A 27,876-nucleotide genomic window follows, 5' to 3' on the forward strand; every position below is an offset into this window, starting at 1 on the left:
TATAACGGGATGGACATCACATGGAAAAATAGGGTCTGTAGATAAAAAACCATTCTTTCGTGTGTGTAATTCTCACTATGTTCAATAAAGATTTGTTGAAGAAAAAAAAATGGGCAACCTTCGTATATGCAGGGTGATTTCTTGGTGATGTTACAAGCTTTCCAGAGTGATGAAGAAAGACAAATGTATGAATTTGAGGTAAGTGTCCCTGTACCAGAAACGAATGAGTCGAAAGTTATACGCGAAAATTATTCTCATATGTCTGACAGTGGAATACGTGTGTACTGTTGTTGCTAAAATTATAGGGTAGTATGGACCAAAACAAGGAAAAAAGTCCATTCAATATGGTCTCTAAAATGCATACCTGAGGAACTATGAGTACTTGTCCATCTTCGCTAATGTGAAATATACCTCCTCTATTGAAAAAGTGCTTATAGCTCTTAAGGTATGCATTTCAGAGCCTATGTTTACTAGACATTTTTTTCTTATTTTTGTGCATACTACCACTTCTGAAAGTTGCGTACCCTAAATTCCTATCAACAACAGTACCGATGCATGTATTCCACTGTCAGAGGTATCACAACGGTTTCTGCTTATAACTTTCAGTTCGTTCGTTGCGGTACAGGGGCCGTTACATCAAATTGATACATATATCCTTCTCCATCATCCTAGAAAATTCGTAACATCATCGCGAAATCACTCTATCTGTACACACACTCACGTTAAGAGAAAACAGAACACCCTGACCGACTAGAGATGGGGCGTTCGTATTCACAGAATATGTACAAATGATTGGCATTTGAAACATGTCGGCCTGCGGGTTCAGGGTCGACATAGATACAGCTGCGCAACACCTCGTACCGGTAAAATGTGCTTGAGGGTCTCGTTGTCGCTCAAAACCGAAGGTAATGAGATAGTGTGACTTGAGCGGACATGCAGGATGGCTCGCAGACGTATGCACAATCTGCACCGTCAAAAAAATGGCTCTGAGCACTATGGGACTCAACTTCTGAGGTCATTAGTCCCCTAGAACTTAGAACTAGTTAAACCTAACGACATCACAAACATCCATGCCCGAGGCAGGATTCGAACCTGCGACCGTAGCGTTCTTGCGGTTCCAGACTGCAGCGCCTTTAACCGCACGGCCACTTCGGCCGGCTTGCACCGTCAAGTTAGTGACTCTGAGGGAGCATTATTGGTATGAGAGAATGTGATGCATCCATCCGGGAAATTGCTTCTCATGTGGGACGGTGTATCGACAGTGCAACGGATGTTTGCAGAATGGTTCACGGAAGGCCGTAGAATACGACGAGATGGGTCAGGTCGCACCACCCCGAGAAGATCGACACCTCATCCGAACGTCATTGCAGGAAAGACCTGCATCCTCCTCGGCTATGGCTCAACAGAGGAGCAGTGTAATACATCGTATACTGACAGGGTTGACAGTCTGTCGCCAATTATTACGGCATGGGTTACGTGCGCGTCGTCCACTTCTCCGCCTGTCTTTGACGAATGTGCAGAAACATGTTAGACGGCGATGGAGTATGGAACGACGCCACTGGGCATCAGATAATGTTTTCGGACGAATCCAGGTTCTGTTTGTTTGAAAATGATGGCCGCAGTTTGGTTCGCCGCAGACAGGAGGAGCAGCATAATAGCGATTGTATTCACACAAGACATAGAGCGCGAACTCATGGCCTTATGGTATGGAGTGGGACACTATTGGGTACACCCACAAATCACAATTGCTGGGTGCCCAGGACACTGTGGTCAGTATGACGTACATAAATGACGTCCTGCGACCTCTAGCGCAACAGTCCAGACGCCATTTTTCAGCAAGACAATGCACGACCACATGTTCCTGCACGAATACGTGCGTTCTTGGTGTCACAGGGTGTCAGCTTTTTGTCTTGGCCCGCCAGGTCACCAGACATGTCGCCAATTGAAAATGTGTGGTATACGGTGGAAAGTCGGGTACAGTGCTGTGACCCCATGCCAACCACCACAGATGAACTTTGGAACTGGGTGAGTGCAGCATGGATGGCTAAACCAAAGGACACCATTCGCGCCTTATACTCGTCGATGCCATAAAAAAAAAAAGGTTCAAATGGCTCTGAGCACTATGCGACTTAACTTCTGAGGTCATCAGTCGCCTAGAACTTAGAACTAATTAAACCTAACCAACCTAAGGACATCACACACATCCATGGCCGAGGCAGGATTCGAACCTGCGACCGTAGCGGTCACGCGGTTCCAGACTGAAGCGCCTTTAACCGCACGGCCACACCGGCCGGCACTCGATGCCATCACCATTGGAACAAGTCATCAGGGGCCATGGGGGAAGCTGTGCCTACTAGGCAACAGGACACATGCTGAACCGAGGTGACTGAAATGCTAACCATTCCTGCAGAAGATACTAGTATATATGTCTTGTGAATTTGAACGTCCTACCTGGAACGTTTTTACTTAACACCTGCTTTGTTTAACCTTTAAATCTAAAGGGAGTGGAAGGGCGGACCCAATAAAGTGAACATTTTAATTCCAGTGCATTTATTAACTACCAAAAACAAACTCACATAAAAATTGGCAGACGCCACTCAGGCAAGATTATTTACGAAACACTCATTACGTAAAGTCATAAGCTAATATTAGTCAACGATCTCCCATAAACAGTGAGAGACGCCCCTCAGGCAAAATATTTAAGTAACTCTCTCATTGCATAAAATCATTAATAAACTAATAAACCATTAGCAACGATCTCATATAAAAATTGACAGTAGCCACTAAGGCTGAATCTGACCATAACTTTAACAAAACAACTCTAGTTAAGACACATTATTTAAGACCCTTTCAATTCCAATGCTTTAACATTACATGGAAAATAACAGTGGATATACAACCTCAATTTTAACACGAATACTTAGAACATATTTATTAAAACGTAACTTTGGCTTTCTTGCAAATTGTTGGACTAGAGAACCTTGCAGAGCGAACCACGAAATTAATCAAATGTCCAATTGCTTGTAAGATGGATTTTTAGGGCATAGAAAGTTACAACTTTTTACAGTTATAAATGTGTAACCACGGAAGTAAAGACCAAGCTTGTAACGCCGAAGTTTAACCACGAACTGTGGAACTGAATGAGGGAAGTAATACTTAACCGAACCAAGACGTGGCTCCGTTTGCAACCCCACATCGAGTAAGGCACCGAAATATGAACCCAGCAAACGCTACCGAAGAGGAACACACGAGCCCAGGCGAAGTCCACCGCCCGTAAGCCAAACCTGTAATCTAAAGGGAAGCTCTGCGCTTCGGTTGCACGCTGCCTCAGCTCACTGAAACAAAGACCACACTCAACAACAGGAGGCCAAAATACTTTTACTAACTTTAACATTCAAGATTGATCAGTAAATTAACATTATAAAATCAAGGCTAAACAATAACTAATTTCACTCGCAAGTCTTCTGTGGTGTCACCGTCAGACACCACACTTGCTAGGTGGTAGCTTAAATCGGCCGCGGTCCATTAGTACATGTCGACCCGCGTGTCGCCACTGTCAGGATCGCAGACCGAGCGCCACCACAAGGCAGGTCTCGAGAGACTGACTAGCACTCGCCCCAGTTGTACGACGACGTTGCTAGCGACTACACTGACGAAGCCTTTCTCTCATTTGCCGAGAGACAGTTAGAATAGCCTTCAGCTAAGTTAATGGCTACGACCTAGCAAGGCGCCATTTGTACCATTGCATGTATGTCAAGATAGTCTCACTTGTCTCATCAAGATTGCTGTATACCAAAGGACGATATAAAAGTTAAGTGTTCTAGTAGCTACGTTCTTTTCTTTATCACATTCATTACGAATCCTGTTCCAGACTTCGCGCCAGTCGGCGTGTGTGTACGTGTGCCTATCGGCTACCCGTCACTGTGGACTGGCTGCCTTGTCAGTCCACTACATCTTCTTTAAGTGAAACAGTACCTGATAAACAAACGCTAAGAGTGGGAAATGAGCTACCTCACGAGAACCGACATTCTCTAGAACTTAATGACACACATATTGGCCAGCTTAAGTGGGCCTGCAAAGTTCAACACGGTAACCTTTAGAAATAAATCTCAGATTGCCCGCAGAGGACATATTGACATGGATTAACCGATATCGTAAGCAAATTAAACACTTGATCATGATACCTAATGAACTAACATTCTTCAAATACATCAACATTATGTGCAAGCAGAGCACACGCTTAGTAAGAGGCGTCAAATGAAATCGAACACACATAACATCACGCGTCCGGCAACGTCTTACCGTACCAAGAGCGGTCACGATCACAGTTAACTAAGCGCCCTTAGTAATTAGAGTACTTAACCCTTTCGTGGGCAAAATTATTGAGCAGTTTTTTTTCAATGAATGGAGAGCAGATAGTTGTTAACAGATAGATATATTTATCATACAGAATATCAAATTTGCTCCCACTGTGAAAGTGAGGTCACACAGCAAGGTGGGAAGTATTCTTCCCACTGCCCTTCCTTGGAGTTAAATGACAAAAATAACTTTTTCAATATATGTCACATTTATTTGATAAATTTACTTCTCTTGTTACAATGATTGTTCACAATTACTTGCCATGAAATTTTCTGAAACACGGGTCTATGCAAAGTGGTATTTGACAATATGTACAAACACAGCGAGTGCTCTTTTCCGCAGCTTTGGTACTACAATGACGGTGTGGTGTCACCGCCAGACACCACACTTGCTAGGTGGTAGCCTTTAAATCGGCCGCGGTCCGTTAGTATACGGCGGACCCGAGTGTCGCCACTGTCAGTGATTGCAGACCGAGCGCCACCACACGGCAGGTCTAGAGAGACGTCCTGGCACTCGCCCCAGTTGTACAGCCGACTTTGCTAGCGAAGCTACACTGACCGATACGCTCTCATTTGCCGAGACGATAGTTAGCATAGCCTTCAGCTACATTTGCTACGACCTAGCAAGGCGCCGTATTCAATTGATATTTATTATGTGAAGCATGTATCATCAAGAGAGATGTTCTACAATTGTGGATTAAAGTTAAGTATTACATCATCTACGTACTTTATTTGCAATTCTCAAGATATTGTCCTGTTCCAGACCTCACGCCAGTCAGCGTGTAATTAAACGCGTGCATTTCGGCTTCCTCTAGAAACACAGTGTTGGCTCTTCTGCCAACACTACAGACGGCACTTCCAGTAGGTTTCTCCTAAAATGGGTTGATGCTCCCCTACAGCCACATGACGAAAGTCTTCAGGTACTTTACCCCTTTTTGCCAGAAAGACAGGTTTTTGTCCACGCCTTTTTTGGAATGAGAAGCCAGCGATCAATTGTCTGGCTAGATGGATCCTGTATGTGAGCTGATCATGCTGTCCACTTTTTCTTATTTTCCACAGGATAAAACTGTTCACTGCAGCAACGTCCAGCAGGAAATAAAATATTCTGTGCCACCATTTTACAGAACGTCTGCCAGTAGCATACCTTTCTCGTAATTCATCAAACGTATCGACACCACCCATTATTTTGTTGCATTATTTTGTTGTATTCTGCCACAACTTCAGGACAAGAAATCTCTGTACTAGTACCATCCTTGTTTTTCCTTTTCACTGTGGCTGTTTCTAATGGGTCATGAACTGAGGACAGGAAAGTGACTGGACGGTTATCCATCCATTTTACTGAAGAAATGGCTCCTTCTCTTTCAAACTGAAACTCTCCTCGCTCGAATTTTACGTTTTCCTTCATAAATTTGGGTAAATCAAAAGTATTTACCTTATACTATAGCTTTGAAGAAAAAATCACAAAATGTCACGCAAACAGCACTGAAAAGCTCCTCTACAGAGCAACACTCAGCTATACAATGCCTCTGCGCGAAGGTACAGCAAAAACGGCGGGAACTTCCGATTGGAAGTAGTACCCTATACTGTTCACTAGGTGGTAGCACCGTACAGAGGTGGGAACTGTGAATCCCAAGGGACTAGGAGCGAGTTCATTGTAATGGGAAGCATGTTTCCCACGGCTCACGAAAGGGTTAACTGGGTGTCTTGATGCTGGGGCGATTTTGCGAAGATGTCAGACCGGCACTTCGCAGGAACTTAACAGCGTGTCCCTCCAAGGAAGCGGGCACTTCCACAGCTCACGAGGTTCCCGGAGAACGCACAGCGCCGGCCAACTCCCGCCGCCTCCAGTATAACCACGTGATAACCGCCGCCCAGCCTCAGGCACGCCGTCTTCGCTTCTGTCCGCCAGCCAATAGCCAACTCGCGCACCGCCGCTTTCCGTTCTCAAAGCGTTATTCGCCTTACTCGCGGTCAGCGCTCCCTTATATCCCGAGCCGGCCCAAGCCCCAAGACAAACCTCTGTACTATGAAATCGATCGTACTCATGTCGGCTCACTACCTTTTGTCGTTCCAGGTCTTCTGTTTTTTCGGAAGCTGAGCGTAGTACCGGCGCTGTCACAACTTCAAACGGAGGAACACACAGACCTTCCTCCACCACATTATGCTTACAGAGCATAATTGTTCAATAGATTCGGTAGAATGATTTCGTCTTTCATCTTTATGCTGAGTTCAGCTTTCTTTCTTTTCAGCTTCTGGGCGACCTGATGTTCACGTACCACGCAGTGCGTGTGGCCAAACAACACAGTTCCAAGTCGGCAGCTCCGGCCCACTTCTTTGTCTTCCACTACGTAAGTGAGAAACTTCCCGAAGGGCCGATGGGGGAGATGTTCCGAAAGATCAGGGAGAAATATAACGGTACAGTATCCTTCGTAATATTTTATAATTTCGTTGCATCCAAGATTCAGTCAATTTGATATTTTCATATGTAATTGTAACGAGCTTTTTTCCAGGAGTAGTTCCGATGTGTAGTTGTTGTAGCCTGCAATCAGAAGACGGTAACCCTTCATGCTAGTCTCGACTGCGTGAGTTTCTTAATCTTTTGGTACCAGGACTGCAGTCTGTATGAAGTTTCTAACAACCCTACCACAACAAAGGTCAAAATTTAATAATTTTTGTGGTGTTGCTCATGCTGCTAAATACTGCATTTTCGGGCAACAACAAAGTTATTATGTGGCAGGTGTCATTAGAGCACAGTTAATAAAGTCATTTCATGTAATAATGAATAAACTAGGCACTCATATTTTCGTGTTCCCCACGCTGTTCTCGTTGTAAAATCAGGGCTCAATCGTCGAAAATCTAGGTGGTGATGATTCCAAGCTCGGATGCAAAGAGGCAAGGGTTTTACTCTGCTATATTCAAAAGTTTTATAGATGTGTTTCACAAACCATTTTCGAAGATTACACTTTTGCAGGACAATGGAGATGTAAAAAAATAATCAGCACTCCGAATTTAAGTTACACTTCTTTTTTATTACTTTTGCTGCAATATCACGAAACACACAAAAAATCACTTCACAATACAAAACATACTTGAAAACATCTTCCTCACTGTTAAAGTTCACATTTTATAAGCTGACTACAATACGTGTCTTTCCAACATGACGTCCAAGACTTGACCTTTTTCGAGGTCCGACTCTCTAACTAATAACCGCTTACGTGCCCAAAAATCAGAGCTACAAGTACGTCAAAGATCATAGTGACAAAAGAAAGAATACACATAAGAATAATATCATTGCAATATAAACATATCGATGTATCAAAATACCTCTACATTAATGAAATCAAATCCGAATGTTGTCTCAGAAATGTGTCAACTACCTTACAGAAACACAGTAGAATATTGCTGGTATCGAGAGGTTGAGTTGAGGTGCCGTAATGTTTACGTAATTCAAGTACCATTACAAAAAGCTGCTTATTGTATTATATCCTTGCTCTGCCTCTACAATTCGTCCACTGCCCCCTACCTCTACACTTCTGTTACCAATTAGCTATTGTTCTTGTCGATTTCTTCTCTTGATACGAATTTTTCTTCCAGATTCAATACAGTACCTCTTCATTGGTTACCTGAGCTATTCATGCCATGTTCAAAATCACTCTGTTACACCAATTTAAATAGCTTCCGTCCTTTTGTTATCTGTGCTTTTAATCGTCACTCCACACAATTCAAACGCCTTCCTAGCACTTAATATTTGGTATTAGTATGTACCTCGTCTTCAGCCGAGCGAGGTTCTGAAGTGATTGAGCTCATAATACCGGAGAACAGCGGTTCAAATCCCCGTCCGGCCATCTACATCTACTTTCTCCGTCATTTCCCTAAATCGCTTAAGGAAATTGCCCGGATGGTTCCTTGGTAAGGACACGGACGAATTTCTTCCCTAATCGGAGCTTGTCTTCCTCCCCTAATCATATTCTTGTCGAAGGAACGTAAAACTCCCTCTTTCTCAAACAAGCATTTCTCGTTTTTGCCGCTATATATTTTAGTTGCTGTCCAAAGAGCAGAACTCATCTACAACTAACGACGTCTTAATTCCTATTCTGTTTACCGAAGAATCACTTAATTACACTACATTAACTCACTTCCGTTTTACTTCACTCTTTCCGTCATGCGACCATTTTCAAGGGGCTATCAATTCAGTTCTACTGACTTCCCAGGTTCTTTGCCGTCTCTCACAGAACTCACTGAACCTTTTAGCTAATATAGACATCGGAAGCTCCATGACGCATTCGCGAGAGCTGCTGTTGTGTACAGAGAATATGCGGCGCTAGAAAACTGCAGCGAAACGCAGGAAGACCTGCAGAGAATCGATGCTTGGTGCAGGGAGAAGAAATTAACACTCAATATAAACAATCGTATCGTACTGCGTATACATAAGAGGTTTGCTCAAAAAGTTCCAGAACATTCGTAATTTCGTGCCAATAGATGTTGGAGCGAAATGCGGTTGGCATCCCTTAATGAGTGACTGACGGAAGTTCCACTGTTGTACACTCCTGGAAATGGAAAAAAGAACACATTGACACCGGTGTGTCAGACCCACCATACTTGCTCCGGACACTGCGAGAGGGCTGTACAAGCAATGATCACACGCACGGCACAGCGGACACACCAGGAACCGCGGTGTTGGCCGTCGAATGGCGCTAGCTGCGCAGCATTTGTGAACCACCGCCGTCAGTGTCAGCCAGTTTGCCGTGGCATACGGAGCTCCATCGCAGTCTTTAACACTGGTAGCATGCCGCGACAGCGTGGACGTGAACCATATGTGCAGTTGACGGACTTTGAGCGAGGGCGTATAGTGGGCATGCGGGAGGCCGGGTGGACGTACCGCCGAATTGCTCAACACGTGGGGCGTGAGGTCTCCACAGTACATCGATGTTGTCGCCAGTGGTCGGCGGAAGGTGCACGTGCCTGTCGACCTGGGACCGGACCGCAGCGACGCACGGATGCACGCCAAGACCGTAGGATCCTACGCAGTGCCGTAGGGGACCGCACCGCCACTTCCCAGCAAATTAGGGACACTGTTTCTCCTGGGGTATCGGCGAGGACCATTCGCAACCGTCTCCATGAAGCTGGGCTACGGTCCCGCACACCGTTAGGCCGTCTTCCGCTCACGCCCCAACATCGTGCAGCCCGCCTCCAGTGGTGTCGCGACAGGCGTGAATGGAGGGACGAATGGAGACGTGTCGTCTTCAGCGATGAGAGTCGCTTCTGCCTTGGTGCCAATGATGGTCGTATGCGTGTTTGGCGCCGTGCAGGTGAGCGCCACAATCAGGACTGCATACGACCGAGGCACACAGGGCCAACACCCGGCATCATGGTGTGGGGAGCGATCTCCTACACTGGCCGTACACCACTGGTGATCGTCGAGGGGACACTGAATAGTGCACGGTACATCCAAACCGTCATCGAACCCATCGTTCTACCATTCCTAGACCGGCAAGGGAACTTGCTGTTCCAACAGGATAATGCACGTCCGCATGTATCCCGTGCCACCCAACGTGCTCTAGAAGGTGTAAGTCAACTACCCTGGCCAGCAAGATCTCCGGATCTGTCCCCCATTGAGCATGTTTGGGACTGGATGAAGCGTCGTCTCACGCGGTCTGCACGTCCAGCACGAACGCTGGTCCAACTGAGGCGCCAGGTGGAAATGGCATGGCAAGCCGTTCCACAGGACTACATCCAGCATCTCTACGATCGTCTCCATGGGAGAACAGCAGCCTGCACTGCTGCAAAAGGTGGATATACACTGTACTAGTGCCGACATTGTGCATGCTCTGTTGCCTGTGTCTATGTGCCTGTGGTTCTGTCAGTGTGATCATGTGATGTATCTGACCCCAGGAATGTGACAATAAAGTTTCCCCTTCCTGGGACAATGAATTCACGGTGTTCTTATTTCAATTTCCAGGAGTGTATATTTCGTTATAGCATAGAGGAGCAACGCGTCTGCATTAAATTTTGCGTGAAATACAAGAAAACCTTTACAGACACACCAAATAATTCAGGAGGCCTACGGTGATGAGTGCTTAAGCCGTACTCGGTGTTACGAATGGTACACACGTATTAAAAATGGCCGGACCGAAGTTAAAGATGACCGTCGTTCAGGACGTCCTTTTACGTCTAGCAACGATGCTCATGTCAGGAACATCAACGAAATTGTTGCGTGCCAATCGAAGGCTGACTGTCAAAGACATTGCAGGAGAAGGTAACATTTCGGTTGGATCATATCATACAATCCTGGCACAGCATCTTGGAATGCACCGCACTGCCGCCTATTTCGTCCCACGGTCCATGAGCCAAGAGCAGAAAGACCTTCGCCTTTTGGATCGCGCAAATCATAACGAGATGTTCCTTAAGAGAATGATAGTTGGTGATAAGACGTGGCGCTACAGTTATGATGTTGAGACTGAGAGTCAGTCTTCAAAATGGATCTCCAAGACCAAAAAAAGCTCGTCAGGTCAGGTCAAATGCCAAAGCCATGCTGATAGTTTTCTTTGGCCTTGAAGGATTAGTTCATCATGAATTCGTGCCACAGGGACGAACTGCTAATCGATGGCATTATCGGAAAGCGTTGCGACGAATTCATGGTTCTTTCCTCACGATAACACACCCGCCCGTCCATCCCTGTTGGTGTGTGTCTATTGCACAAAGAACGCAATCACTGTGCTGCCTCATCCTCCGCACCCTCCAGCCCTGGCTCCTGCGGACTTTTTTTTCCAATGCTGAAAACTCCGTTGAAAGGACGAATATTTGCAACGATAGACGAGATAGAAGAAAAGCCGCAGACGGCGCTTCGTGCGATCTAATAAGAGCCGCAGAAAGACTGCTTCCGGAAGTGGAAACTGCTTTGGGCGCGGGGAATCATTGTGGAGAAGAGTATTTCGAAGGAAACAACAATGCGTAGAAAAATTTTGTGGAGAAAGTTCCGGAGTTTTTTTGAACCGACCTCGTACACAGAAAGACTCATCAGCGTATGATTAAACAGTTGTACAACAATCACTCGAAGTAGTTACCGGGTGATCAAAAAGTCACTATAAATTTGAAAACTGAATAAATCACGGAATAATGTAGATAGAGAGGTACAAATTGACATACATGCTTGGAATGACATGGGGTTTTATTAGAACCAAAAAAATACAAAAGTTCAAAAAATTTCCGACAGATGGCGCTTCATCTGGTCAGAATAGTAATAATTAGCATAACAAATCCGAAGAAAATCTGGTCGTATGTAAAGTACACAAGCGGTAAGACGCAGTCAAATACCTTCGCTGCGCAGTCCCAATGGTACTGTTATCGACGACTGTGCCACTAAAGCGGAGTTATTGAACGCAGTTTTCCGAAATTCCTTCACTAGGGAAGACGAATGGAATATTCCAGAATTTGAAACACGAACAGCTGCTAGCATGACTTTCTTATAAGTAGATACCTTAGGGGTTGCGAAGCAACTCAAATCGCTTGGTACGGGCATGTCTTCAGGTCCAGATTGTATACCGATTAGGTTCCTTTCAGATTACGCTGATACAATAACTCCCTACTTAGCAATCATATACAATCGCTCGCTCACCGATAGATCTGTACCTACAGATTGGAAAATTGCGCAGGTCGCACCAGTGTTTAAGAAGGGTAGTAGGAGCAATCCATCGAACTACAGACCTATATCATTGACGTCGGTTTGCAGTAGGGTTTTGGAGCATATATTGTATTCAAACATTATGAATCACCTCGAAGGGAACGATCTATTGATACGTAATCAGCATGGTTTCAGAAAACATCGTTCTTGTGCAACGCAGCTAGCTCTTTATTCGCACGAAGTAATGGCCGCTATCGACAGGGGATCTCAAGTTGATTCCGTATTTCTTGATTTCCGGAAAGCTTTTGACACCGTTCCTCACAAGCGACTTCTAATCAAGCTGCGGGCCTATGGGGTATCGTCTCAGTTGTGCGACTGGATTCGTGATTTCCTGTCAGGAAGGTTGCAGTTCGTAGTAATAGACGGAAAATCATCGAGTAAAATTGAAGTGATATCAGGTGTTCCCCAGGGAAGCGTCCTGGGACCTCTGCTGTTCCTGATCTATATAAATGACCTGGGTGACAATCTGAGCAGTTCTCTTAGGTTGTTCGCAGATGATGCTGTAATTTACCGTCTAGTAAGGTCATCCGAAGACCAGTATCAGTTGCAAAGCGATTTAGAAAAGATTGCTGTATGGTGTAGCAGGTGGCAGTTGACGCTAAATAACTAAAAGTGTGAGGTGACCCACATGAGTTCCAAAAGAAATCCGTTGGAATTCGATTACTCGATAAATAGTACAATTCTCAAGGCTGTCAATTCAACTAAGTACCTGGGTATTAAAATTACGAACAACTTCAGTTGGAAAGACCACATAGATAATATTGTGGGGAAGGCGAGTCAAAGGTTGCGTTTCATTGGCAGGACACTTAGAAGATGCAACAAGTCCACTAAAGAGACAGCTTACACTACACTCGTTCGTCCTCTGTTAGAATATTGCTATGCGGTGTGGGATCCTTACCAGGTGGGATTGACAGAGGACATCGAAAGGGTGCAAAAAAGGGCATCTCGTTTTGTGTTATCACGTAATAGGGGAGAGAGTGTGGCAGATACGATACGCGAGTTGGGATGGAAGTCATTAAAGCAAAGACGTTTTTCGTCGCTGCGAGATCTATTTATGAAATTTCAGTCACCAACTTTCCCTTCCGAATGCGAAAATATTTTGTTGAGCCCAACCTACATAGGTAGGAACGATCATCAAAATAAAATAAGAGAAATCAGAGCTCGAACAGAAAGGTTTAGGTGTTCGTTTTTCCCGCGCGCTGTTCGGGAGTGGAATGGTAGAGAGATAGTATGATTTTGGTTCGATGAACCCTCTGCCAAGCACTTAAATGTGAATTGCAGAGTAATCATGTAGATGTAGATGTAATGTAGAAAGTAAGACAAAGCAAAGGTGATGTTCTTTACACGAAATGCTCAATATGTCCACCGTCATTTCTCAACAATAGCTGTTGTGGAGGAATAATGTTGTGAACAGAATTGTAAAGCTCGTCCGGAGTTATGGTGAGGCATTGGCGTCGGATGTTGACTTTCAGCATCCCTAGAGATGTCGGTCGATCACGATACACTTGCGACTTCAGGTCACCCCAAAGCCAATAATCGCACGGACTGAGTTCTGGGGACCTGGGAGGCCAAGCATGACGAATGCGGCGGCTGAGCACACGATCATCACCAAACTATCTTTCACGCGTCTAGCAATATGGGGTGGAGCGCCATCCTGCATAAACATCGTACGTTCCAGCAGGTGTTTATCAACGAGGCGGGGTTGATGCGATTCTGTAATATATCGGCGTACCTCTCACCCGTCACGGTAGCAGTTACGCTGTCCAGCGCCATCTGTCGGACATTTTGTGAACTTTTTTTTGTTCTAATAAAACTCCATGTCATTCCAAGCATGTGTGTCAATTTTTACGTCTCTATCTACATTATTCCGTGGTTTATTAAGTTTTCAAATTTATACCAACTTTTTGATCACCCTGCACATGCCAGCTTCCAAAGTTTCCCATCATTCTAATTGTCTGCGTGTAATCCCTCCCGGACACAGCTCTGCTGAGTCCCTCCTCCTGTTTTCTTTACGGGTGTCCTTTTCTTCTTCTATTGGTTGCAATCCACCCCAACCCTTGCAACACCAAAATAGGGCGGGAGGGGAGTGGGGGAGAGGCTTTGTGCCCAGCTGTTGAAAATATTCTAGTCTAGTCAGTTATTTTTAATTTTAAAATATTGAAAAATATTCATTGTTTTAATGAATTCTCCCATTGTGCCATATATCTACTAAATTTTTCAGTTAACCCAAAAATTTAAATCTCACTACTAGATGTCACTTTCCTTAATATATGTTGTCTTCGATGTTCCGAAGCAGGCCGTATTGGCCGAGTGGTTCTTGGCGGTACAGTCTGGAACCGCGCGACAGCTACGGTCGCAGGTTCGAATCCTGCCTCGGGCATGGATGTGTGTGATGTCCTTAGGTTAGTTAGGTTTAAGTAGTTCTAAGTTCTAGGGGACTGATGACCTAAGAAGTTAAGTTCCATAGTGCTCAGAGCCATTTGATTTGATGTTCCGAGGATAAGGGCCTTACTTGCGTACCAGTATCACTTTAAGAAGAATGTTGAGAGTAAAAGCCAACAACTATGACCAAAATGTGTGTTTTAAATTGTTTTGTTGGACACGAAGTCGGTAGTACATGTTACTGAAAGTGAGTTGATATTGTCACGAGCGCGCTAAAAGGCATTTTTAGTTCTGGAGACTTACAGATTAGTATATCTGCAAGAAGTGTGTTGCTAATGCAATACAATAACAACTAACGAATTTCGCGTTTTTATTGGGTTGTTTTCTTCGAGTGGCCATGAAGTTCCCCTCCCGCATCCTTCGTAGTTCGCGTTATGGGAAACGCCTAGATATTGCTAGGGTTAATCCATCTGCCCACACCCATGCGCCATACACGCCAAAAAATACCACCTCCTGCATTTGTGACCAGGTTCAGTCCATTACGTACGAGTATGTCTCCGTTTCTAATTTTATCCCATAGTGTGGACTTAAGCAACTCCTCAAGTATCCCATCTCCACTGACAATAAATTCCTGCTAATTCCATGAGTTATTTCCCATGTTTCTACTCCATACGTTGTTACACTTTCTACAAAATTTTAAATAGGCTACTCTTCTTTTTTAACGTGTTGTGTGAGCTTCATAAAACTCTATTTAATCGTTTCGTTGCTTGTCTACGTTGGCAAATGCGATTCTGAGTTCCGCATTTACTATAATCATCCTCGTCAATAATATGTCTCGAATAGTTTTTAGCAGTCCTCAAACCTTATTACCCCAAAATATAATGTTGGGTCTTCGCTCACTCTTCCAGTAACTAGATATTCCGTTTTTTCTAAATTAATAGTTAAACTCCATTTATGGTATTGACTGTCCAACTGTATAACAATGCAGTACATGTCATCCCCAAGTCCTTCCGAAATGACATCATCATCAGCAAATACAAAGTGAAGAGCTACTCAAAATTTATAGACACACTCGTACTACAACAGGAACGTTCCCTTTACCTTAACCGTAGTAATATCAATTGGGGGGTGTAACTACTGTAATATAGTCACGTACTTAATATTTTAAAAATCTAAAAAACGTATCTTCGTTTTAATGAATCTTTCCACCAGATTCTATAATTTTTAAAATTTTTCACTTAAACTTAACCCAAAAATGTAAGTCTGACAGAGGTGGCAATAGACGATACTTTTGAAAACAAATATAATATTCAACATTTTAAGTTACCGTACTCTACTTACATACCAGTACGTCTTCAAAAATTGTGTTGTTAGTTAAAGTCAACAACAATCTACGAAATTTTAATTTATTTATTTATTTATCTGTTTTGTGGCCGGCCGCGGTGGTCTAGCGGTTCTAGGCGCGCAGTCCGGAACCGCGCGACTGCTACGGTCGCAGGTTCGAATCCTACCTCGGGCATGGATGTGTGTGATGTCCTTAGGTTAGTTAGGTTTAAGTAGTTCTAAGTTAAGTCCCATAGTGCTCAGAGCCATTTGAACCATTTATCGGTTTTGTGGTGGTCATAAGGCTTTTTATACTGCCTATTGCTGGAGTAGAATGCATTGTTGTTGCTAGGGTTAACGCAGAATTCAAGTATATTTTAAATTATGTAGGAGCTATTATTATCTATATTTTCAATATGGAGCTATTAACATCTATATTCTGAATACCAAACAAGTATTCAGTATTTTCCTACGCCAGGAAAACCTAGAATCACTCAGTATTTATATGAATTTCATGAACTGAGTGGTTTGATGTGGCCTACCACGAATTCCTTTCCTGTGCCAACCTCTTCATCTCAGAGTAGCACTTGCAACCTACTTCCTCAGTTATCTGCTGGATGTATTCACTTTCACTGTCTTCCTCTATAGTTTTTGTTCTCTAGACCTCCCTCTAGTACCATGCAAATCATTCCCTCATATCTTAACAGCTGCCCTATCATCCTGTCCCTCCTCCTTATCAGTGTTTTCCATATATTCCTTTGCTTTCCGATTCTGCACACAACCTCCTCATTCCATACCTTATCAGTCCACCTAATTTTCAACATTCATCTGTAGCACCACATCTCAAATTCTTCTATTCTCTTCTGTTCCGGTTTTCCCACAGTCCATGTTTCACTACCACACAATGAAGTACTCCAGACGTACATTCTCATAAATTTCTTCCTCAAATTAAGGTCAGTACTTGATATTAGTAGACTTCTCTTGGCCAGGAATGCCCTTTTCGCCAGTGCTAGTCTGCTTTTGATGTCCTCCTTGCTCCGTCCGTCATTGGTTATTTTACTGCGTAGATAGCAGAATTCCTTAACTTCATCTACTTCGTGATCGTCAATCCTGATGTTAAGTTTCTCGCTGTTCTCATTTCTACGACTTCTCATTATCTTCGTCTTTCTTCGAATTACTCTCAATCCATACTCTGTACTCATTAGACTGTTCATTCCGTTCAGCAGACCATGTAATTCTTATTCACTTTCACTCAAGATAGCACTGTCATCAGCGAATCATATCATTGATATCTATTCACCATGAATTTTAATTCCACTCCTGAAACTTTCTTTTATTTCCATCATTGTTCCCTCGTTGTACAAATTGAACAATAGGGGCGAAAGGCTACATTCTTCTCTTACACCCTTTTTAATACGAGCACTTCGTTCTTGGTCATCCACTCTTATTTTTCTCTCTTGGCTGTTGTATGTATTGTATATGACCCGTCTCTCCCTATAACTTAGCCCTATTTTTTTCAGAATTTCGAACATCCTGCACCATTTTACACTGTCGAGCGCTTTTTCCAGGTCGACAAATCCTACGAACGTGTCATGAATTTTCTTTAGTCTTGCTTCCATTATTAACCGCAACGTCAGGATTGCCCCTCTCGTGCCTTTACCTCCCCTTAAACCAAACTGATCGTCATCCACCGCATCGTCAATTTCCTTTCCATTCTTCTGTATGTTATTCTTGTGAGTAAGCAACTTGGATGCATGAACTGTTAATCTGATTGTGCCATAATTCTCGCACTTGTCAGCTCTTCCCGTCTTCGGAATTGTGTGGATGATGCTTTTCCGAAAGTCAGATGGTATGTCGCCAGACTCATACAGTCTACACACCAACGTTAATAGTCGTTTTGTTGCCACTTCCCCCAATGATTTTAGAAATTCTGATGGAATGTTATCTATTAATTATTATGATGTTATTATTAATCAAAATTTAAGCGGTGGCAGGTTTCGAATTGGGGAATGAAGACGTTTTGATTACTAATCAAAGATGCTAATCCTAGACCAAGGGTGCACAACTATTCTGCTGTACAATGGTAATTTGAATCTCCAGATTGCTTCCTCCCGATTACGCCTTGTACCATCAGTTGCAACCTTGTACAAAGAGCTGTGCGTTTTGCAGTACCGACTGGAATTTCTTTACCATGTTTCAGGTGCCGGTCACGGTGGGGACTTTGGGTTCATTAGCAAAGGAACCATGTTCGGAGACCCACCACCAAGAGATTCCTTCGATGGTAGACTCACTGATCAGCTGACGCGCCTCTGGACCAGCTTCGCCAAGACAGGGTACGTAGAAGGCATAGTGCAGGATACGCTGATGAGCCAAAATCTTATTATCGTCTGATTAGTAGCATTTTGGTCCGCCTCTAGAACGGAATACAACAGTGATTTTTGAAGTTTTCCATAAATCCTTGGTACGAAACTTCTTGGTACATTAAAACTGTGTGCCAGGCCGAGACTCGAACTTGGGACATTTGCCTTTCGCGGGCAAGTGCTCTACCAACTGAGCTACCCAACCACGACTCACGACCCGTCCTCACAGCTTTAATTCCGCCAGGACCTTGTATCCTACCTTCCAAATATCTCAGAAGCTCTCCTGCTCCTCTACCAACTGAGCTACCCAACCACGACTCACGACCCGTCCTCACAGCTTTAATTCCGCCAGTACCTTGTATCCTACCTTCCAAATATCTCAGAAGCTCTCCTGCATACATTGCAGAACTAGCACTCCTGGAAGAAAGGATATTGCGACGACATGGCTTAGGCACAGCCTAGGGGATGTTTCCAGAATGAAATTTTCATTCTGCAGCGGAGTGTGCGCTGATATGAAACTTCCTGGCAGATTAAAACTGTGTGCCAAGCCGAGACTCGAGCTCGGGACCTTTGCCTTTCGCGGGCAAGTGCTCTACCAACTGCGCTACACAAGCATGACTTACGCCCCGTCCTCACAGCTTTAATTCGGCCAGTACGGGGCGTGAGTCGTGCTTGGGTAGCTCAGTTGGTAGAGCACTTGCCCGCGAAAGGCAAAGGTCCCGAGTTCGAGTCTAGGATGGCACACAGTTTTAATCTGCCAGGAAGTTTCATATCAGCGCACACTCCGCTGCAGAGTGAAAATTTCATTCTGAATCCTTGGTATGTTTCCAGTGGTAGGTACCACCAGGTCACGCAATTCCCGTGAATTATGGGCCTTGTGGTTTGTGGGTGGAGAGCTGGCACCCAATAGTCTCCCAGATGCCTTCCATTGGGTTCAGATCAGCAGAATTTGGAAGCCAAGACATCAACGTGAGTCCACTACCATGCTCCTGAAGCCACTGTAGCACGCTACTGGTCTTGTGACACAGCAGCTATCCTGCTTTGAGATGCTGTTGCTGTCGGAGAAGATTTCACATATGAAGTGATGCAGATGGTTCGCAATGAAGTTCACTGTGTGTACAGTTGTCCAGTTGAATGTCCCTCACAGCATAACTCTGTCCACAGTACTGGGGCGATACATGTTCCAACAGCCATTCAGCTGGATGATGGTGTATCTAATCTCTGTCCGAACAGGTCTTGGAAGGTCCAACGGTACCGACCGGCCGCCGTGTCATCCTCAGTCCACAGGCGTCACTGGATGCGGATATGGATGGGCATGTGGTCAGCACACCGCTCTCCTGGCCGCTACTTCTCAATCAAGTAGCTCCTCAGTTTGCCTCACTAGGGCTGAGTGGAATGGGACAAGACTATCGAGTCGTTATAACAAGAAATGTGATCATCCGATCAGGCAACACGTCTCTATTGGTGCTAGGTTTCATCTCGACCATCCGGTGCCTACTGCAATCGTAACTGAGAAGTGAGAACTTGGGAACACGTAAAGGTTATCTGCTACAGAGCCTCATGTTCAACAATGTGCGCTGAACCGTGTGTTCTGAAACACGTGCGTCTCCACCAAAATTCTATTCTGTCGTCAAATCTGCCACAGATCGCTGCCTATCCTGTTTTGCAGAGCGGACACATCTCGCTCCTACAACATGCAACCGCTTTATGTATGTGCTCACGACAGTACGATGGTGGTTTGAAAAGTTCTCGGAATCACCACGAGAGGTCAGCGCTAGCACAAATAGTTGGTCACGTGATATTCACTGGACTGTTGCCTGTAAACACGTGCCACGTCAGTGCTCTTGGAAGAGATCTGTGGCGGTGACGTGGCTCTGTTGTAGTTCCCACATAGTGATTTGAGAAGATGAAAAAAATCGAGATTCGAGCAGTGATTGAGTACTTCATAAAGAAAGGTCTGAAAGCAAAGGCTGTTCATGCCGATTTCTAGAATACACTGTGGGACTCTGCTCTTTCATATTCAAACGTTGCCAAATGGAAAAATGAATTTAAATTTGGTCACGAGAGCTTTGATGATGATCCGCGCAGTGTTCGGCCAAGATGTGTCATTATTTCAGAAATCATTGCAAAAGTGCACAAAATGGTCATGAAGGACCGCCGATTGAAAGTGGATGAAATTGCTTACACTTGCCAGATGTCACCTGAGAGGGTATATCACATTTTAACTGAAGAATTGGAAATGAAAAAAAATATCTGCAAAATGGTTGCCGCGACTCTTGACGCGCGCCCGCACACATTTGCCGTCGTCATGGCAAAATTACACGAACCAAGGTACGGAATTGTTGCCACATGCGCCTTATTCACCTGATATATCTCCGTCAGACTTCCATCTCTTCCCAGAACTGAAAATTTTTCTTGGTGGACGAAGATTCACTTCAAACGAAAATTGATAGCTGGAGTTGATAACTATTTTGCAGGCCTGGAGGAAATTCATTTTCGAGATGGGATCAAGGCACTGGAACATCTACAAGGAGACTATATTGAAAAATAAAAAGAGTATCAGTGATGTAAGCACTTTTTTTCTATTCCGTTCCGAGAACTTTTCAAACCATCCTCGTAGCCCGCAAACCTCTGACTAGATCCGCAGTTTTCGATGTGTTCACAATCAGACGCTGGGCCATAAAAAATTGCATTTTTTCATAGTCGCCTATTGAGACTCCATTTGCAGAAACTTACGCATGCTAGTAGAACGATTCTTCATTTGCCCATGTTCTGCTTGTATACACTAACGAAAAAAAAATAACAACACCAGAAGGTAATTAACGCAGAGTAATAAAATTTAGGAAATGTGATTAACGTTGCAGGATAACAATTTAATGTAAGCGCGAGACAAGCCATTGCAAATGTGGTATACTGGTACATTAACAGCGGTGTAACCGCCGGAATGTTCAACGCAAACGTGCATTCATTGTGTTGTACAGGTGCCGGATGTCAGTTTCTGGGATGGAGTTCCACGCCTGTTCCGCTTGGTCGGTCAACTCAGGAATGCTTCCAGAATGAGATTTTCACTCTGCATCGGAGTTTGCGCTGATATGAAACTTCCTGGCAGATTAAAACTGTGTGCCGGACCGAGACTCGAACTCGGGACCTTTTCCTTTCGCGGGCAAGTGCTCTACCAACTGAGCTACCCAAGCACGACTCACGCCCCGTCCTCACAGCTTTACTTCTGCCATTACCTCGTCTCCTACCTTCCAAACTTAACAGAAGCTCTCCTGCAAACCACTTGCACTTGCCCGCGAAGGGCAAAAGGTCCCGAGTTCGAGTCTCGGTCCGGCACACAGTTTTAATCTGTCAGGAAGTTTCAATTCAGGGATGTTTAATGCTGCTTGTGGACGACGCTGGAGTTATCGCCCGACTATGTGCCATACGTGCTCAATTGTAGACAGATCTGTTGACTGAACAGGCCAAGGCAACAGGCCAACGCTCTGTAGAGCATGTTGGGCTACAGCAGCTGTATGTGGACGAGCGTTATCCTGCTGGAAAACAGCCCCTAGAATGCTGTTCATAAATGGCAGCATAACAGGTCGGATCACCAGATTCACGTGCAGATTTGCAGTGGGGAAACCACGAGAGGTCTCCCTGTCGTACAAAATCTCACCTCAGACCGCAACTCTAGGTGTAGGTTCAGTGTGTCTAGCACACAGACAGTTTGATTACAGGCCCTCAACTGGCCTCCTTCTAACCAACAGACGGCCAACATTGGCACCGAGGCAGAACCACATTTCATCAGAAAGCATAACAGACCTTCAGCCTGCCTCTCACTTGAGACCAGCGTCCGGCTCGGAGCTGTCCTTGAAGTAACCGATTTGTACCAAGTCGTTGAGTCACTGTGGTGCCAACTGCTGTTCAGATTGCTCCTGCAGATGCAGTACGATGTGATACAGCCATAAGCCGAACACTCGGCTGTTCCACGCGTCCGTCTGGAGCCCGGTCTACTTGCGAACGCAGACTCTCGTGACCACCGCTGCCAGGAATCGTGTACAGTGTACTACATTTCTGCCAAGTCTTTCTGCAATATCGCAGAAAGAACATCCAGTTTCTCGTAGCCCTATTACACCATCTCGTTCAAACTCAGTGAGGTATTGATAATGGCGTCTTTGTCGCCGCCCTACGTCCAATCTGAAAGGTAAGTAACGCTCACGACGGTTACAGCGGTAGTTAAAGCAAATCTACTTTACATCGTCATAGTCGCGCTACCAGTGCCACTCTTATGCAACCGGCTTTAAATATCAATAGACATCCTCTTTCAGGGATAGAAACACGACTACCAACTTTAGTTTATGTCGCACAACTACTTCTTATTGCTGCGATTTTTTTCCCGTAGTGTGTTTTTCTTACTGTATGATTTGTTGTTGTTGTGGTCTTCAGTCCTGAGACTGGTTTGATGCAGCTCTCCATGCTACTCTATCCTGTGCAAGCTTCTTCATCTCCCAGTACCTACTGCAACCTACATCCTTCTGAATCTGCTTAGTGTATTCATCTCTTGGTCTCCCTCTACGATTTTTACCCTCCACGCTGCCCTCCAATGCTAAATTTGTGATCCCTTGATGCCTCAAAACATGTCCTACCAACCGATCCCTTCTTCTAGTCAAGTTGTGCCACAAACTTCTCTTCTCCCCAATCCTATTCAACACCTCCTCATTAGTTACGTGATCTACCCACCTTATCTTCAGCATTCTTCTGTAGCACCACATTTCGAAAGCTTCTATTCTCTTCTTGTCCAAACTGGTTATCGTCCATGTTTCACTTCCATACATGGCTACACTCCATACAAATACTTTCAGAAACGACTTCCTGACACTTAAATCTATATTTGATGTTAAGAAATTTATCTTCTTCAGAAACGATTTCCTTGCCATTGCCAGTCTACATTTTATATCCTCTCTACTTCGACCATCATCAGTTATTTTACACCCTAAATAGCAAAACTCCTTTACTACTTTAAGTGTCTCATTTCCTAATCTAATTCCCTCAGCATCACCCGATTTAATTTGACTACATTCCATTATCCTCGTTTTGCTTTTGTTGATGTTCATCTTATATCCTCCTTTCAAGACACTGTCCATTCCGTTCAACTGCTGTTCCAAGTCCTTTGCTGTCTCTGACAGAATTACAATGTCATCGGCGAACCTCAAAGTTTTTAATTCTTCTCCATGAATTTTAATACCTACTCCGAATTTTTCTTTTGTTTCCTTTACTGCTTGCTCAATATACAGATTGAATAACATCGGGGAGAGGCTACAACCCTGTCTCACTCCTTTCCCAACCACTGCTTCCCTTTCATGCCCCTCGACTCTTATAACTGCCATCTGGTTTCTGTACAAATTGTCTGTATGATATGCGCGCATTTTAGCTCGCTGTGGGTTGTAGTCATCCTGTTAGGAGTCATCACTGTGCAGCGAACAGGGCTGATACCCTTTAAAGTAAAATCAAGTTCATTGTCACTGTGCAATTGCAGAACTGAAGATTATCTCTCTGTCTTTCCTGTGGTGGGTCCCCGCCAGGTGAAATTCTTTACACACTGAAGAGTCAAAGAAACTGGCACACCTGCCCAATATCGACTAGGGCCCCACGAGCATGCATAAGTGTCCCAAAACGAGTGGGGTAGACTCGACTAATGTCTGAAGTAGTGACGGAGGGAAATGACGCAATGAATCATGAAGGGCTGCCGATACATAAGACTACGGGAACGTGGAGATCTCTTCTGAACACCACGTTGCAAGGCATCCCATATATGCTCAACAGTGTTCGTGTCTGATGAGTTTAGTGTCCAGCGGAAGTGTTTAAACTCAGAAGAGTGTTCCTGGAACCACTCTGTAGCGATTCTGGACGTGTGGGGTGTCGCATTGTCCTGCTGGAATTGCGCACATCCGTCTGAATGCACAATGGACAGGAATGGATGCAGCTGATCAGTGTCACGTGGCAATTATCTAGACGTATCAGGGGTCCCATATCACTCCACATGCCCCACACCATTACAAAGCCTCCATCAGCCTGAACAGTACCCTGATGACATACAGGGTCCATGGATTCATGAGGTTGTCTCCATACCCATACACATCCATCCGCTCGATATAATTTCAAACCAGACTCGTCCGACCAGGCAGCGTGATTCCATTTATGAACAGTCCAATGTCGGTGCTGACGGGTCCAGGCGAGGCGTAAACCTTTGTGTTGTGCAGTCATCAAGGGTACACTAGTAGGCCTTCGGCTACGAATGCCCATATCGATGTTGTTCGTTGAATGGTTCGGACGCTGACGTTTGATGATGGCCCAGCATTGAAATCTGCAGCAATTTCTGTGACGTTGAACGTCTCTCTTCAGTCGTCTTTGCTCCCGTTCTTGCAGGATCTTTTTCCGACCTCTCGATGACGGAGATTTGATGTTTTATCGGATTCCTGATATTCACGATACACTTGTGAAATGGTCGTACTGACCTAAATCTTGATAAACTACCATTGCAGCAGCAGTAACCGATTTAACAACTGTGTTATATAGGCGCTGCCGACCGCAGCGCCGTATTCTGCCTGTTTCCTTTTTTTATATTTGAAGACGCAAAATGGTTCAAATGGCTCTGAGCACTATGGGACTTAACATCTGAGGTCATCAGTCCCCTAGAACTTAGAACTACTTAAACCTAACTAAGGACATCACACACACCCATGCCCGAGGAAGGATTCGAACCTGCGACCGTAGCGGTCGCGCGGTTCCAACCTGTAGCGCCTAGAACTGCTCGGCCACCTCGGTCGGCTTTGAAGACGCATGTCTATACCAGTTTCTTTGGCGCTTCCGAGTATACGACGCCATATAGGCGACTTGCACGTCAGTAATGAAGAAATGTTGATGACGACAACATAACACCTTGTCTCCGAGCACCAAAAATCCGGCCGGGGGTCGAACACGGGCCCCTTTCGTCGGCATTCAGCCATGTTGACCCCGCAGCTACCGAGGCAGGCATATTTAACCCAATTTCATGTTATTTTTCATTCCATCGGATCAGCGTTCAGTTCTACACTATATTTGGTTCAAATGGCTCTGAGCACTATGGGACTTAACTGCTGTGGTCATCAGTTCCCTAGATCTCAGAACTACTTAAACCTAACTAACCTAAGGACAACACATACATCCATGCACGAGGCAGGATTCGAACCTGCGACCACGGATTCGAACCTGCGACCGCAGTGGTCGCGCGGTTCAAGACTGTAGCGCCTAGAACCGCTCGGCCACAACGGCCGGCACACTATATTTGGGATAATACTGTAATGTGGTTACTCCTTTCAGTCATCGGAAGACTAGCAAATGACACCGATTTGATTGTGTTTTAATGAAACGAATGAAACTCCTCAATAGAAAAATGCAGTAAATGCCTCTAATATTCTCATCTGCGGGGTCAAAAACCACGATTGTGCAATTTGAAGATGTACCTCATATGAAGGAGTGTTGCTGCTAGACGCGGCTTGTGCTGGAAGTGTAGACGTGACACCTGAATACAGACAGATGTCAATCGAAGGGACTGGACTCCGCGACGTAACCGAATTCGAACGTGGGGTGATAATCGGTGCACGACGCGTGGGTCATAGCACATCCGAGATTGCGCCAGAAGTTGGTTTTCCGAGGTCAGCAGGGTCTAAGCTGCATCGTCGATATTGCAGAAATTATGTTTCCTCACTCAGTAAACCGCCACACGGGACGACCACAAGTGTCTGAGGTGACGTCACCTCCACATCGCCACACGGGGCGATCGACGGTCCACTGTGATTCAAATCGCCAGCTGATATGAGTGTGGGGCGACAGGAATCCATTGATACCGCGACGGACACAAATGCATCGCACAGCCTTCTGCAGCGGACGACCGATTGACTTTTGGCCACGTAATGGATAGAGGGTGATCAGAAACAGTCTAAAACGCTTGTGAGCGCGTTGCTGGGTAGACTGGCCTGAGAAATGATTGTTCAGAAAAAACTGGATACGTTGCGCCGTTTCTTAGTTAATTAGCACTGAAGATAGTCAATCAGGCCGTTGGGCGTGCGAATTTAAGCTGTAATTACAGTACTGCTCTGACGTCACTTTGGGTGTGACGCACGCGCGCCTCTCTGGTTTTACTAACAAGGGAAACTTCCCATCGCACCCAAGTCACATTTAGTGGTAAGAGGGTCCAATGGACAGTCCGCCAAAAACTGAACACAGATCAAGCATGTAAACAGAAAGAAGTTGTTCTGAACTGTGAAAAAAATCAAAATAGCGAGGTCCAAGCCTAAAGAGTGCAATATTGAGTGAATGTGAATGGCTGTGGTGTCGTGGTCAGAGATCAACCAAAAAAAGTGGGCACGGTGTTGGACTAGGAAGCTGACGAACCGTGTTCGTGTTCAAAACTCTCTGGTGCCTTTTATTTTCATAGCATTGTGAACTGTCCGTCCGATCACAGAAATGTTTGTTCTCTTTCTGTAGTCTTGGCAGTTGTCGTACTATACATTGGCTATAGAATATGCACGTGGTAAGAAACGTTACTTTCGCAATTAAATATGATGAATAGCGCGAGCAGCGAGATACCACATAGACGTGTCACAGAAATGAAAACAGCGAATAAAAGCGTGCGAACTATGTTACAACATAGGAATTCAAGAGTCGCAACTTCTAAAGCGGAACGCAGCTTCAAAAACATTCAAAACATACGTTTTGACGGATCACAGGGAAACCTGTATCGTTGTGAAACTGTTGCGTTCATTTTTTGCAGCATATGTGACAAACTACACATGTCAAAAAAAAATTTTGCATCACCTCGGTTCCGAGAGTTCCAGAACCTGTACAGAAAACTGGAATAGAGTCAACATAAACATCATTTCCGCCCTATTTATCCCTCACGAAAACCACACATTGCATGTTGTACCACCATACAGCGAGACATTCAGAGGTGGTTGTCCAGATTGCTGTACACAACGGTGCCTCTCATACCCAGTAGCACGTCCTCTTGCATCGATGCATGTGTGTATTCGTGGTGGCACACTATCCACAAGTTCATCAAAGCACTTTTGGTCCAGATTCGGCGTAGAGCCCTCAGAGCGGTTGGTGGGTCACGTCGTGGCATTCTAGTCGTTATCCTGAAGGAAATCATTCACAAAATGTGTGCAATGGGGGCGCGAATTGTCGTCCATGAAGACGAATGCCTCGCCAATATGCTGCCGATATGGTTGCACTATCGGTCGGAGGACGACATTCACGTATTGTACACCCGTTACGGCGCCTTCCATGACCATCTTCCTGCACTCGCTGGACAGTGTAAGGCGTTCAAAAATGGTTCAAATGGCTCTGAGCACTATGGGACTTAACATCTGAGGTCATCAGCCCCCTACTCTTAGAAACTACTTAAACCTAACTAACCTAAGGACATCACACACATCCATACCCGAGGCAGGATTCGAACCTGCGCCCCGTTCAGCCTGACCAGGTTACCTCCAAACACGTCTCTGACGATTGTCTGGTTGAAGGCATATGTGGCACTCATCGGTGAAGAGAACGTGATGACAGTCCTGAGCGGTCCATTCGGCATGTTGTTGGGCCCATCTGTACCGCACTGCATGGTGTCGTGGTTGCAAAGTTGGACCTCGCCATGGACGCCGGCAGTGAAGTTGCGCATCATGTAGTCTATTGCGCACAGTTTGAGTCGTAACACGAAGTCCTGTAGCTGCACGAAAATCATTATTCAACATGGTGG

The 27,876-nt window shown here is 45.0% G+C and overlaps 1 protein-coding gene across 1 annotated transcript in view; it reads left to right on the forward strand.

The window, feature by feature from the left end:
- LOC126210341 (esterase FE4-like) overlaps window positions 1-27,876 on the forward strand; it is a 167,858-nt gene that overhangs the window by 124,306 nt on the left and 15,676 nt on the right. Inside the window, exons 8-9 of the mRNA XM_049939557.1 lie at window positions 6,608-6,773; window positions 17,945-18,077. Of these exons, the coding sequence (XP_049795514.1) occupies window positions 6,608-6,773; window positions 17,945-18,077 (299 nt within the window). The remainder of the gene's footprint in view (window positions 1-6,607; window positions 6,774-17,944; window positions 18,078-27,876) is intronic.

This window comes from Schistocerca nitens, chromosome 10, assembly GCF_023898315.1.
Source record: "Schistocerca nitens isolate TAMUIC-IGC-003100 chromosome 10, iqSchNite1.1, whole genome shotgun sequence".
NCBI lineage: Eukaryota > Metazoa > Arthropoda > Insecta > Orthoptera > Acrididae > Schistocerca > Schistocerca nitens.